The 15,406-nt window shown below is 37.6% G+C and overlaps 1 protein-coding gene across 4 annotated transcripts in view; it reads right to left on the bottom strand.

The window, feature by feature from the left end:
* The window catches only part of sdk2a (sidekick cell adhesion molecule 2a), a 144,780-nt gene that overhangs the window by 40,841 nt on the left and 88,533 nt on the right, over positions 1 to 15,406 (bottom strand). For all 4 annotated transcript variants that reach the window (XM_083566610.1, XM_083566612.1, XM_083566613.1 and 1 more), the window contains exons 10-15: positions 13,597 to 13,713; positions 12,901 to 13,068; positions 12,000 to 12,102; positions 11,262 to 11,438; positions 10,666 to 10,802; positions 7,387 to 7,534 (exon numbers count right to left, since the gene is read on the bottom strand). In XM_083566610.1, the coding sequence (XP_083422736.1) occupies positions 7,387 to 7,534; positions 10,666 to 10,802; positions 11,262 to 11,438; positions 12,000 to 12,102; positions 12,901 to 13,068; positions 13,597 to 13,713 (850 nt within the window). The remainder of the gene's footprint in view (positions 1 to 7,386; positions 7,535 to 10,665; positions 10,803 to 11,261; positions 11,439 to 11,999; positions 12,103 to 12,900; positions 13,069 to 13,596; positions 13,714 to 15,406) is intronic.

Genomic DNA, 15,406 nt, shown 5'->3' with positions numbered 1-15,406 from the left:
GAAGAAAATCCCCATATGGTCTTTTAATAACACAAGCAAGAGAGATGGCATTATGCGCTTACTGCATTAGTCCTGATCATGTTTCTAAGCACACTTGCATGTGGAATCCTGCCAGCACAGTGGAGATTTGATTAATGTAAAAAGAGATGGCTTCCATCCCCGATGGTTAGAATGTGTTGCTGCTGTGCTCAATGCCTCAAATCTTCACCTGCTCTATTTTCAAATCTAAGACAGGTTCCTGGCGGAGTCCGCTTGTGTAAATTCTCAACATGTTGTGCATTATGAGATGCTTTTTCTGCTCAACACGGTAGTTAAGAGTGGTTATTTAAGCTGGCTATTCCCATTTAAACTCCCTCATCAACATGATTTTTATTTCTGCAAAACTTCCACTATTTGGGTGTTCTTTGTTTGTTTGTTCGCCCCTCCATAATTATAATGTGTGACAATCCCAACAGAGCAGCAGGTACTGAAATTCTAAAACCAGTCTAATTGGCATTTTTAAGATTATTATGTGTTGTTATTCTTAATCTGCAAGAAGACCACCTTCAATTCAGCACATTACTCATAGATTAATTTAACTCCAATGCATTTAAATGAAGCCTTGATTAAATTTAATATATTCTTTACGTCAAAATGGGGCCCCTCCTTTGATAAATATGCCAGCGAGTTACTAATAATAATAATAACAACACATCAAGCCCTTGTTAAACTGTCGCTTGGACTTCCTTTTCCTGGAGTGTCTCTCGAGTTGCTGTGTTTCCAAACTGTTCCACAGGGTGATAAACACAGGCATGTGTTTAGTTCATTGACTACTTTTTGACACTCTAAAAACAAATGGCTGGTCCCAAAGCAAAACAACAAGGGGTTTATTAACAGAAATTACAACATTATGAGAAATATCTGCCAAAATCCATACCGATAGTTTTTCCGGCTTCCAGTCCACTGTCATTACAAGGGCAGCATCTAGGGGCGAATCATTAACGCAACGTGCTGTTTGTGCAGCGCGCTGTCTCACGTGTAAAAACAAAGAGCGCTACATTAAATTTATTATTTCTAAATTGTTAATTATACAAATATACTTATTAATAAAAATATTCAGATTTATTTCTCTTAGCAAATTTTCATTATTCAGTACTGTTTTAAATTTTTTTTTTATTTTTTTTATAAAGTTTAGTACTATTTTACATGGTGTTATCTTTGTTTTTTATCCAGTATCTATTTAAAAAACTATCTATTGATTAATCGGTTATTGGCAAGTACAGTCCACTATCGGTTGACCTCTTATTATTAGCATGTAATTATTTGTGGATTCACCTCCCAACCATATGCATATGCAAGTAAGTAAGTAAGTAATTGTTTTGATTTCAATAACAATGAATATGAAAAAAAAAAATCATTATGATAGTGATGGTAGTCACTCCGGCCTGTTATTCTGGTATTTATTTCCTAATGCAGGAGTTCCCAAACTAGGCCCAACTAAAGAGGTTGTAAAAAAAAAAAAAGATCTGTCATTTATTTATTTTGCTAAATTATATTTAAAATATCCATAACAGATTCTGTGTGCCAGTAATATTTTGAAATGTTACTGGGAGTCAAAAAAAGCCTGATGTCAGGTTTATGCCACACAACAGGTGCATATAGGTTTCCCATGCACCTTCATGTTTCATGTTGCACGACTGTCTGCACCTGAAACATTTTTTCTTCAATATAGCATTTGTAAAAAGACTACATTTGCACCACATTACCTGTCTTGCATTTGCCGTTTATGGTTTATGGCGCCAATCGTCATGTTTCACTATGCACTGAAAATGAAAACGTCTGCACTTGCGTCCCTTATTACACGGCACTGAATATTATATGTATCACTAGAATGTAAAGCAATAAAAATAAGCAAATATTTTCCATTCATTCTTTTTATACAAACCACAGTTTTGTCAAATACACTATATGGCCAAACATACTGTATGTGTACACTTGACCAGTATAACTATATGCTGTGCTTAGTGAACATCAATGTGCAAAGTGAGTTCCACCTGCTTTTCTGGGAAGGCTTTCAACTAGTTTTTGGATTGTGCCTGTCATGATTTGTGTTCATTCAGCCACAAGCGCACAAGATATTGCGAATTTATGGTGTGCAGCCATCATTCCAATTCATCCCAAAGGATTTCAGTTGGGTTCAAGTCAGTGCTCTATGCAGGCTGCTAAAGATTTTCCACAATTGCCTCTTTAACCTTTAAAACTAAAGTACAGAAAGTTCTGGTTTGTGTTCCAGTCTTCTGTTTTTAAAAGTAAATACTTTCGCATATAAGATCGGATGTTTCAGATTGAGGCACAGCTCCTGACATGATGGGGGGATTAATTAAGAGAGACAGAGCTGGTCTATGTGTTTAACTACACTGTGCATAAAATTGTGAAACATTTAACATCTCGACATTAAAACCTGATGGACAGGAATATTCTGGCAACGAGATGCTGTCTCGTTAGTGTCACTTTGACATCTTCTGGATGTACGTAAGATATGCAGTGGGTGTGTGAACAATGCTGCAATGGTAAGTCAGCGTAAGGAATCTTCTCTGGTTTTTAGTCACAACACTATCTGTCAGATGTCAGATAGTGTGTGTGTGTTGATCTGTTCGAAACAGAAGAAACCGAGATTTGAGCAAGTTCCACAAGGGCCAAATTGTGACGGCTAGACGACTGGGTCAGAGCATCTACAAAACTGCAGCTCTTGTGGGGTTTTCTGGTCTGCAGTGGTCAGTATCTATCAAAAGTGGTCCAAGGAAGGAACATTGGTTAACCGGAGACAGGGTCATGGGCGGCCAAGCCACATTGATGCACGTGGGGAGCGAAGGCTGGCCTGTGTGGTCCGATCCAACAGACGAGCTCCTGTAGCTGAAATTGTTGAAGAAGTTAAAGCTGTTAATGCTCAACGGGTTAGAACTGTTTTGGCAGCAAAAAAGGGACCAACACAATATTAAGCAGGTGGTCATAATGTTATGCCTGATCGAATGGTCAGTGTGTATATACTAGAATAATAAAATATACAAATGTTACAGTAGTAAAAAAAAGTAGACAGGACACAAATAATTCATAATGTCTATTCGGGGTCATTTGTCCAAAAAGTTCAGGAACCCCTGCTTTGGAGCAATATATCTGTATTTTATTTATTATATAACACCACTTTGAATGACACCATGAAAAACAATGAAAGAGAAGACAAGCACAAAAATAAGCCCAACATGTCTACTGGTAAAAGACTTGTAGATAAAAGAAATAAATGGCGTTTCATTCTCTCATAGAGATGTTACATGAAGGATGCCAGACGCGGTGCAAGAGCCGGAATTCAGTCAGCTAACAAATAACATCATTAACGGGCGAAAAATAAGATGCTACAGCACTCCCTCAACACCTTTATGACCTGACTGTCTGCTGTAATGAGAAATGAGAGAAATAAAATATAATACTACATCTACCGGTAAGCAGCGTGAGAAGCAATCTCATCTTTTCCTGTATTCTGGAGCACTCACCCGAGGATGACAAAAGGTTGATAAAAGAATTTATAGTAAATAAAAATTCAGACGGAGACAATCAGACATTATATTCCATCATGTACACAGTGTGCGGGGGAAAAAGTAAATGTCAACAACCTACTTTTGATAAATCTGAACACACACACATACAAATTTTGTCCTGAGCAAAGGCAGTGAATTGAGAGGAATGGATTGTGCGTTAATGATCATTTTGCTTGTGAGACAGTGAACAAATGGAAAAGACTATTCGAATTTGGAAAACCGCGCCTAAAGGAAGGATGTAATAAAGATATTAAACCATGAAAGAAGGTTGTAAGATCTGTAGATAAATTATACTTTGGCCAATTATACTGTGATAAAAAAGGGACCCTTGGCTATTCTAGGTTATACTCTGTATAAACCCCTCTTACCAATCTAGTACTTGCACCGCTTAACTAACGCACTTCAAAAGATATTATTCAATGCTTATCTTTAACAATCTTATCATTAACTACAAAAATAGCCAAAATTATTCAGGGCACATGCACTCAGCCATACACATTCTATACCTCTAATTATTATTATAAATGCCGCATTCTTATATTTCTGCAAACCTCTAGGCAGAAATCTCTGTGTTCCCTAAGCAAAAGACTAATTAAATGCAGATATATGCTTATGACGAGAAGCTCATTCTTCTGAATCTAATCTCAAATTAAAATCAGCACAAATTAATCACAACGTTTCCACCCACTACAGTTTCGTGAGAAGGACCATGAATCCTAATCAACAGAAACGCCACATTTTATTCATAAAGCCACTTACATTACAAATCCTGAGGTAAACATTCCAAATCATGATCTACTGCGTTTATTTACAGCTAACAAAGCGATGACCCACGCTTCACCATGCCTCCAAGTCTCTCTCAAGGCCTCAGATTCAGTCATTCATCCAGCTATTAGACAGATCCTTCAATGCTGAACAATACACTGAATTAGCAGGCAGCCAGATAAATAAGTCAGTGAATGAGTACGATCGTAACGGAGTTTGGAGATCAAACATCCCCCAAACCCCACTCAAAAGAATTCTCATGCTTCTTACTTAACCATCAGTCACACATTAGCTCCTTTTCAATCAGCAATTCGATCCAATCGAATACCTCAGATACCAAAATCTCCTAGAGAATTTATATTCGTAATTCTTCTTTGTCTGCAAAGACTTTTTCTTTTTTTGACAAATATGACAAGCAAAAAAAAAAGGATCATTTCAATTATCCCTTCCCAAATAACCTCAACATAGACCAGTGATTGAGAAGCCATTATTTCCACTGAATTACATTAGACACATTACAAACCGTTAAAACTCATGAAAGACATTTTCCCTGTTACTTTTCGCAATCTAACAACCACGCCACGTAAGCAGAGGATTTAACCCCAGCCAATCAGAGAGCTCGTTCTGAGTTTCGAGAAATGAAGATCTCAGACTCATCATTCATTAGCGCGGTTATCATCACTCTCGATGCTGCACGTTTACGGCATACGAATCTTATCCAGAGTGACTCAACAACCTTACCAACTTGACAGCTTGTTGGAAAATCCGACAAAATCCAAATTCCCCACTCTCACTTACAAAGCGCCCTGCCATATGGAACATTTCTGCTTTCAGAAACACTAGCTTACTTGTTATATATTGAAAAAGACATTATAGGGCTGAAAAAAACATCTTATTGAACAATTCACTGTTATTATTCTCTCAGTTTGTTTAGAAAAAAAAAGTATTGGGAAACAGTACTGCAGGTCATAAACCCCTAAAAAAAAATCCATAAAAGAAATTCATTTATAATTTTCTCTATTACTATGAGACCTAATTAACATCACTGGCAAGCTGCGAGCGATTCTTGTACAAGACCCAAACCGGAGTTCATTTTGTACAATTGGATTTACACACCCTATAACTATTTATATGCTCTGAGGATCGTTGTACCTATTAAACATTCTGGGCAAAGAGTCACTGCTGCATTATATCCACTTCTGGGCTTCAGCAACCTGCGATTCCCTGCCACGCTGCCCACCAGGAGACGCGTCAGCTTTCATCACATCAAAACCATAAAAAAGTGCAAAACATCTATGAAAAACTCACTCACAATAAAAATGTGATCTTAGTCATCAACTTCATGCATTCTTTGGACTATACAACAGCGTCTATACAACATCAAATCGTGTTCCATCCTTTTATCTTTTTTTTCTTTTCCCCAATGCAGTGTCGTTCTAACCCCAGGAAATACTAAATGTGATATGCATCAGGGAGAGTGCATTAGTGCAGAAAATAAAAGAATGTCGAAAAGACCTCAGGGCTGTATTCCGTGTTGATGGCTTAAGTTCAATCGATAAGTCAATATTTACATGGCTCTCTGAGATTATTAAAATTACCTGTGTGTAGTCAGAGACTTCCAGGTTGCCAAGTTTTACTACTAATTATATTATCTTATCTGATTTATTTGTTTATTGATGTATTCATTTATTCATTCATTTATTAACCTATTTATTGACTAAAGGATTCTAAAATGAAAAGACATTCACAACCTTTTCAAAATTTAACAGCAGTCAAACATTTGGTGAATATATTGAGGCCGATTTTCACGAACAGTCATAGTCATAATTATTTGCTATCAAGAAAATAATTGGTCTTAATTGAACAATAAGAGATTGACCCACATTCCTTAGCAGTGAGCAGTGCCTCAGTAGTTAATTCATCTGTAGTTAATTCTGAGGTCTGAATAGTGATGTGTGTGATTGCAGTATTAAATCCTGATTACGCATGCTGAATAAGCGCAGTCATTATCTTGAGTCTATATCTGTTTGGCTCCCGAATAAGCACATCAAAACATTTACGTTATTTGGGGTCTCAAAAAAAGTGAATGCCTATTAATCCTTCTATAATATATTTTGTGTATTTGTGTATTTTTTATTCAATCTATCTCTGTATCATTCATTAGCCCGTACATATAAGTCATTTATTTGCTGTCCCCAGCTATAGTTGTCATGGTTATGGCTGTAGATGTTTTGTGACATTTTTCAGTGCCTCTGTTTCTGAAAAACAGGCAGGAAATACTGTAAAACAGCGCTGTGAGTGCATGTATGTGCATCTCTGTGTGATTGTGTAGATGTCAACACCATTCTCTGGAGGCCAGTGTTTTTGAAGGAGTGACTGCCTCTTTTTTCTGAAGCTTCAGCACACTCAGATCCTCACTCAGATTCACACAGCTCAGTCAAAGGCAGATAAATCACTGTAAAGGCTTGAACATCCTGGTAAGTAAGTGCCATGCTATTACAACTGGATAAGGCACCTCTAGCTGGCCTGTATAGTGAGCCTGCAACATGAAAGCTTTCTCATTCTTTCATCAGGCATTTGGCACTAAACTAAATGGTTGTATTGGGAATGCAGCCCTGTTTCATTTTCTCTGTTTTTTTTGTTTTTTTCTCGCCTGCCTCTCGAAACACGTGCTCTAGAGTTCTCGAATTTGCAGTTTTCAGCTAAAAGAAACGAGTCACAACATGAAAAACTTCTTTGAACATTTATTGACCTTGATGTACCCTTTCGACCAGTAATTGCCATAATTATGAATAACCTTCATTATGAATAACCATGTTTACATTTTGCTCTTTGCTTAATTACATCATGGAACCCTTTCTGCAATACTAAATCTTTTGCAGTTGCACTGACATGTTCGTGCTGCATTTGACATTTTTTACCTTGTGCGTCAGACTCTCGATTTCATTCACCCCGATGCGTCCTGGCGTTCAAATGACACAATTGAATGCGATTTGAAATGCTTGGTAATTTGCTGCACTTCAGGAACACTGAACGGTTATCCACTCACCTTGCTGTCTCTCTGCTGAACTGCCCCTTGCCCACGTCATTGACAGCACACAGTCGAAACTGGTAGGATCGTGCAGGAATCAGGCCTCCCACCAACACACTAGCTGCTTCTGGATCTATGTTGGCCAGTAGCACAGTCCATGGAGCATCTGACCCAGAGAGAATGAACATTATCAGTTACACAATGGGAGGAGCACATAGAGCAGCATTATCTCTGGTAGGTCTGGAGATTTTGAGAAACTTCACATTGTATATTTTATATCTATAAGCACGGCAACATGCAGTACTAGACAGAGCAAATGAACCAGACAGTTGTTTACCTAGAAAAGCTATATACATTTTAAATGTAAAAAACCCAGCTGGTTCAAAAATAAAGTAAAGGAGACCATTATCCTCGAGCTATTTTAGTGAAGTTAAAAAGGTGTATATTAGATTTTAAATTATGTACCCCAAAAAATCTGACACATGCAAATATGTGCAAGATTTTCCACTAATTTATTCATGCTTCTGTTTCTACAACCTTGAACAAACAAGCAAACAAAGGATCTGGAAATTGTCTTGCAGGAATACAAGCCATCATATGCACACAGCAAACAAATGTAAGCCGCTGCGCCCTGATTTCTGTACACAATATCCATCGTTAAAAGCACTACATAAATACATTTCAAATAAAAAATAACGTAATTATTAATTAATTATAAAGTAATTAACTGTTCCATCCCTTTTCACTATTTCACACATACTGATTTGATTGAAATTAATTAACAATAATGATGACTTCTTTCTACATACAAAAAACATTAGGATCTCACAAGGTTCTAGGACCAATGTTATGCACCTCTGGGTTAAGGTATGTGTATGTATTATTATCTACTTCCAATGATGGACAAAATACATAAACCATGTTTTTGAGTCAAAGTAAAGATACAGTAGGTCAAATATTATTCAAGTAAACGTAAAAGTTTTCCTATTAAACTTTCTCTTGAGTGAAAGTACAAAGATATTTGCCTTCAAATGTACTTACATTTTCTAAATTACTATGATTTATTTAGGTAAAAACGTCCTATTATCATTTTTGTCACAAGACTCTTCCTTAATCGACTCAGTTTATGTGAAAAGACAAATATTATTCTTAGCAGACCAATCTATTAATAGAATCATATTCAAACACTGATTGATATCTATTCAAATGATCATAAAACCAAAACCTTTGTTTCCAACTACAAATCATGCAAATAAGGTCGCGGGTGTTGTGGCAAGATCGAGTCAAGAGGTTCTTCCATCATTTATTACTCTCAAGTGTTCAAGTGAACTGTATGTTGGTGATAAGTAGATGCCACCAAGCGCCAATCAAAACAAGTACATAACAGAGCGTGTGCTTGAACGTGATTGGGGGTTTGCTGGGGGAACCAGTTAGGTTATTATACACTCATTAAAAAAAAAAAAAAAAGATAAAAAAAAAGACTGATATTGGTAAATGTAGTTGAGTAAAAAGTAAAGTATTTGACTTTGAAATGTAGTGAAGTTACAGTAAAAGTCTCTTTAAATGGAAATACTTCAGTAAAGTACAGATTCGTGAAAAAGCTACTTAATACAGTAACAAATTACATTTACATCCTTACAGTCCACCACTGTCTACTTCTGCTGTACTGATGATAAACTGGTTTATGTTTTCAGACAAACTAGATTCTAGAGACCAACTAAATACAGATAATTACACAATGGATAATGAGTATTCTCCTAATTAACATCAACGAGACAGAAGTACCTCTGTTAGACCCAACAGCCTTCTAAATATCTATTAATGACTTTTCACTTTCCTCATGTACAGCAGTCAAACAGCTTAGCTTGAGAACTGGTGTTAATCTTGTGTTTAATATTTATGTAGAATTATCAGGATGGCTTTATTTCATTTCAGGAACATTGGTAATGCTCTTGTCACATAAAACCTGAGCATACCTATTATGGTCAGTCAAGTCTTTATTAGTACGTATAACAATAAAAACTAAAGTAGGACAATGGATATATCGGATTCATTGACAACGTTTATTTCTAGGTAGAAAATATATTTTTTGTCCTGCACTTTGCTAAAAATATAACATAAAAATAACTTAGATAATTGTGCATATCTGGTGATTTTATATGCATACAGAGTTGAGTACACAGGGATGTTTTGATCCTGTCTTCAATCAGGTTTGGTGACAGAAAAGTGGTTAGACCCTGATATACCAGGGTGCTTTCATGCCTGTGTTACCTTCTGGCTCTCTCTTTTTATTATGCTGTCATAGCTTGAACTTGCTCTCTGATCACACTCTATGTAGCTTTCATACCTAATAAGGTGTTCTTTTTCGGATACATTTCTGCCTGATTGATCCTGATACTCATGTCCTGTTCTGTTACTCATGCTTCTAAATCGAAAACTTTCTGAACTTGTGACTTGCTGCCTGTATTTCTGAATAATCTCCTGTGGATTTGGACAAGACTTGGAACAACTTATGCCAAAGATTTTCTGCCTTTAGTGTTTTTTGTTGTTTTGTTTGTTTTTTAGTGTCTTTTGTTGAAAGATTTATGACCAAACTTTTGATGTCACCCATATGAGGATGGGTTCCCCTTTGAGTCTGGTTCCTCTCAAGGTTTCTTCCTCATATCATCTAAGGGAGTTTTTCCTTGCCACTGTCGCCACGGCTGCTCATCAGGGACAAACGCACACCATTCACCTTCACTGTTGTTTTCTGTAAAGCTGTTTTGAGACAATGTCTGTTGTGAAAAGCGCTATACAAATAAACTTGACTTGACTTGACTAGTGGAACATTTTACCTTGATACAGTTGACCTGATTCTATTAAGTCTCTTAAGACTTAATATATTTTTTTTTATAACATTTAGTACTGTTTGCATTTTCTCCAAATGAATTTATCATGTAAATTTTTTCTTTATTTTCAATGTTTCTTTTTTAAGGTTTCTTGCTCATGCCTCCTCAGGGTGTTTTTCCTTGACGCAATCACCTGTGGCTTGCTCATTAGGGATCTACATTTATAAATAAATTTATAAATGGAATTGTGAGGGTGATAATATATATAATAACAGTGTCCATTCTTAAAAATGTAGTATGAAAAAATACAAATTGAATTCAATGCAGTTGAGTTTCCTGTCAGGCCATGACAATGCCATGCATCAATGTTACATCCAGTTACCCTGACTTACTATTTCTACACAGTACAAGCAGGAGAACTACACAATACAGCTTTTTTCACTACAGTAATTCACTTCTGTCCACTCACTGTTCTCTGACACCTCCAAGATGTAGCGGATGAGGGGGCTGTTGCCATCAAAGGCCTGCGCCCATGTGAGGTTGATGGAGCGCTTCTCTGAAGAGCTGTATGTAGCAATTGGATTCTCTGGAGCATGGGGAAGCTGCCTGCAAGGGGCAAACAGTGGAGACAAATGAAATTAAACACCGCTCTTAGTGTGTGACACACTCCGGGAGTCTAATTACCTACAGTTTCAATATTTACCAGAACAGATAGTGGAAGACAAATCTTCTATTCAAATACACACATACACATACACATACACATACACACACACACACGCACACGCACACGCACACACACACACATATATATATATATATATATATATATATATATATATATATATATATATATATATATATATATATATATATATATATAGAGAGAGAGAGAGAGAGAGAGAGAGAGAGAGATAGATAGATAGATAGATAGATAGATAGATAGATAGATAGATAGATAGATAGATAGATAGATAGATAGATAGATAGATTGATTGATTGATTTATATTCAGCAGATGTTATAAGCTATCCATACATCCAGGAGCAGAAAGAGTAAACTGGACCTGACTCTCAGGTGGGCACTGCGGGAGTCGTTGCCTCCTACGGAGGTTACTCTGCAGGTGTACGTGCCGATGTCTCCAGACCAGGTCTGGGCAATGTGCAGAGTGCCGTTGGGGTCCACCCTTAGCCGTGGGCTTGAATTCACATCAATGGCTAGGCCTCCTTTTTCCCACACATGCCTGAAGCACATAGCAAATACAGTGCTATGAACCACTGGTAGACATATACATATATAAAAATCTACTTATAAACATATGCACACATACAACTCTAAATATAATTAACACAACAACACATTCAATTCAAATAGCACACTATGCCACTATATGTTTAAACCTATTTTTTATCATTTTTTTTAAAGCTTATCACGTCAGATTTGCCCCCAGTAAACACACACGCACACAAACTGCAGCTGCATTGGTTCCTCTGTTTAATCTCCAGCGTCTTGTGCTTAATTAAAGTCTGAGCAGTTATTGCTCTGTTTACATATTCATCTGTTTTTCTCGATCAAATCAATCTGCAGGTGACAGCTAAATCAACATTTTATGAGACAGAGTGTAATAAAGAACCGCCAACATTGAGTGAATTACAATTAATCAGAGTTGAAGTGATGAGAAAGAGGGAAAAGGAATGAGAGAAAGGAACAGAGATCCAAAATGGCAGGTGGATTAACTGATTAAATATAATAATGAGTTCAAAATGGAGATATTTGTGGATGGACAAAAACCCCCCGATTTTACCTGACTGTAACACTGTGGTCATGGGTCACACCGCAGGTCATAGTGGCCTTGGTGCCTTTGATGACGCTCTGGTCCTGAGGAGGGCTGGTTATGCGGGTTCGGGCTGGAGACAGAACACAGTGTATACAGCATGTACTGTTATCTAGAGCTGCATGATTTTTAATGAAACAGAAAACATTTCTTTTTGCCTTAGAATTGATTTAATTATTATTTCCATATGTATATTTATTATATGTATCACATTAACCTATACCCAGTTCAAAAATAATGACTTTTTAGCATATAAATTAACCATATTAGGATGCTACAAGTCTACAAGGTTCTCCCAGAAGAAACCAGCAAACAGCAGGTTAAATAATTAGTCATGGCAATGCTTCTGTTCTGTTACAAACAGTAACTCAGAAGCCACTTGTGGGTGAAAGATGCTGTTGATAAATGCACTCTATGTGTAATGCATCACTGGTGTGTATTGAGCATGGCGCATACAGTTATGAGTCAGTCATTCATTTTGAACAGTTAGTCATATGTTTAGTTAGTGGGAATTTAATTGTCAGTATGTAATATTAAGCATTTGTTTAGGACAGATTACTCATTTTTTTCATTTTAAAATTCACTGTTTTCAAAATGGTTTCTTCTCTTTTCTTCTGTAAATGTCTGGCATGTGCATGAGAAAAGGGGGCTCGGTTTTATATAATAACTGCCCAAAGTACAAATGCAAAATCCAACTTAAATGGTCATCCGTTGAGAAACAAATGGTGATTTTTTTTATTATGATTCTTTGTGGAGCTCTGTTATGGTCTGGAAAAACTGATCTTTGGCCATCACAGTAGAGAGCTACATATTATTTGGAATCCAGCAAAAAACTATTTGGATTCCTTCCCCTTCCTGTAATCTCACTCACCCCACACCAGCAGGTTGGCAGAGGCCTCATCAATGCCACGGGAGTTGCTTGCCATGCAGGTGTAGGTGCCAGCATCTGACAAGTGAGCAGGACTGACCAACAGACTGCCTGACTCCAGCAGGGTAAAGCGGGGAAGCTGCACTGAACCACTTGCCAGCACACGCTCTCCTGTATAGGAAATGGAGGAAGCAGTAAGACAGACAGAGACAGATAATGTTATAAGTGCATAACACTGACAGGCTTGATTGATTGGAGCTTTTTCTTCAAGCAGAAATTGTATTACAAACTGCCAGAAGGGCAAAAGAACTTTGCTAAATATTACAATAAGTGCCCTATTTTCTCTTCTGCATTTCCTCCCAATTCAGTCCACTTTAATAACCAAACTACTATTTAGTTCTTTGCTACGTTAGTTCGTCTACTTGAGAATTAAAAAGCACTGAACAAAGACAGAAATAGACTGAGACATGACAGAGGAGAGAGTTAGCAGAAAAGTTTTAACAGAAAAGATTTGAGAACAGATGTCTCCTCTGTTTATCAAAAGGCCACTGCAGTCTACAATCAATCCCACAATCACACAGGCTCTGTTGTGACTCTGATGGATCTGGGTCCAGAAGGCAACCTGATAAAGCGCCTTTTGTCAGAAGTGTGCTCAGGCAGGTGTGTGAGTGCACAGGAGATGACTGATTAGCGCCTGACCTTTCTGCCATGTGATGGCGGGCCGCGGAGCTCCTGATGTCTCACAGTGAAGGATGACTGATGTGCCGTCGATCACCGAGCTGTCTGTAGGCCCTGCTGTGATGTTAGGAGCGATGCCTAAAATGGGCAAAGGAGATACAGATAGATAAATCACACTCACACATTGCTCTAACACAATACAGATGCAAGCATGTGACCCATGGGGTATATGGTGTCTGTATGAGACACAGAAATCTTTTGTCATGCATTGACAAAACGTCTTATCAAAATTGTTATCACAAGGCAAGATAAGCCCTCTCTCTCTCTCTCTCTCTCTCTCTCTCTCTCTCTCTCTCTCTCTCTCTCTCTCTCTCTCTCTCTCTCTCTCTCACACACACACACACACACACACACACACACACAAACACACACACACACACACACACACACACACACACACACACACACACACACATACAGTACTGTGCAAAGAATTTATGCAGGTGTGAAAAAATGGTGTAAAGTAAATATGCTTTCATACATAGACCAGCAATTAAAATTTTATCAATGAACAAAATGAAAAGTAAATGGAAAGAAGGGAAATCCAAATACAATCAATATTTGGGGTGACCACCCTTTGCAAAACAGCATCAATTCTTCAATGTACACTTGCACAAAGTTTTTGAAGGAACTTAGTAGGTAGGTTGTTCCAAACATCTTGAAGAACTAAAAAATTAATTCTTCAGACTCTTCAGGTTATCTTAGACACACTCGCTGATGTTGAGATCAAGGCTCTTTGAAGGCCAAACCATCACTTCCAGGAATCCTTGTCTTCTCTCTGCTGAAGATATTTTTTTAATGACATTGGCTGTATGTTTGAGGTTGTTGTCCTCCTGAAGAATACATTTGGGGCCAATCAGCCAATCAGACGCTTCCCTGATAGTAAGGCATGATGGATAAGTATCTGCCTGTATTTCCCAGCATTTAGGACACTATTATTCCAGTCCAAATCCAAAACGACATTTGCAGAAACTCCACCATGCTTCACTGTTGCCTGCAGACACTCGTTACTGTAACACTCTCCAGCCCTTCTGCAAACAAACTGCCTCATGCTATTGACAAATATTGGCATTTTTCTGCACCCCAATTACTATGTTTTTGGGCATAGTTAAGTCATTTAGCCTTGTTTCCACATAAGAGATCTATGTGTGGATATCCTCCATAAAGACCATTTCTAGGCAGACTCCTCCAGACTACTCCAGATGGGTATAACAGTGTCCCACTGGTTTATGCCAGTTCTTTGTTGAAGGCACTGCTGGACATCTTCCAACGTCAAATGTGGCTTCCATCTGCTGCATTTAGTTTCCTTGGCTGACCACTGTTACTATGGTCCTCAACATCACCCGTTGTTTTGTGCCTCTTCCAAATATCTTGAAACCCCAGTCTGCTTTGAAACCTTTGTCTGGGAGAGACCTTGCTGATGCAGTATAACTACCTTGTGTCTGGATGCTGTGCTCAGTCTTGCCATGGATGCCTGGAACATGAAACTCTCCTCAGTAGCATGTTTTGGCTGTTTCTAACCTAGTTGTAAATCTCCTGTACAGCTGTTTCCGTTTCAGTTATTGACTATGTTTCAACCTGCATATGAAATTGATTATCATTAGCACCTGATTAATATAACCGGGTAATCATACATTGTTCCTGCAAAATCCCTGACTTTGTGCAAAAAGTGTACAAAGTGTGCAAATGAAATAAAACGAAAGCCAAAGTATGGTCACATCAAATATTGATTTGATTTAGATTTTTCTTTTGGTTGTTCAATTTGCATTTT

The sequence above is a fragment of the Silurus aristotelis genome (genome assembly GCF_946808225.1).
Source record: "Silurus aristotelis genome assembly, chromosome: 17".
Lineage (NCBI taxonomy): Eukaryota > Metazoa > Chordata > Actinopteri > Siluriformes > Siluridae > Silurus > Silurus aristotelis.
Note: the sequence above shows the minus strand (reverse complement) of the source record. Positions and strands in the feature narration are given on the sequence as shown.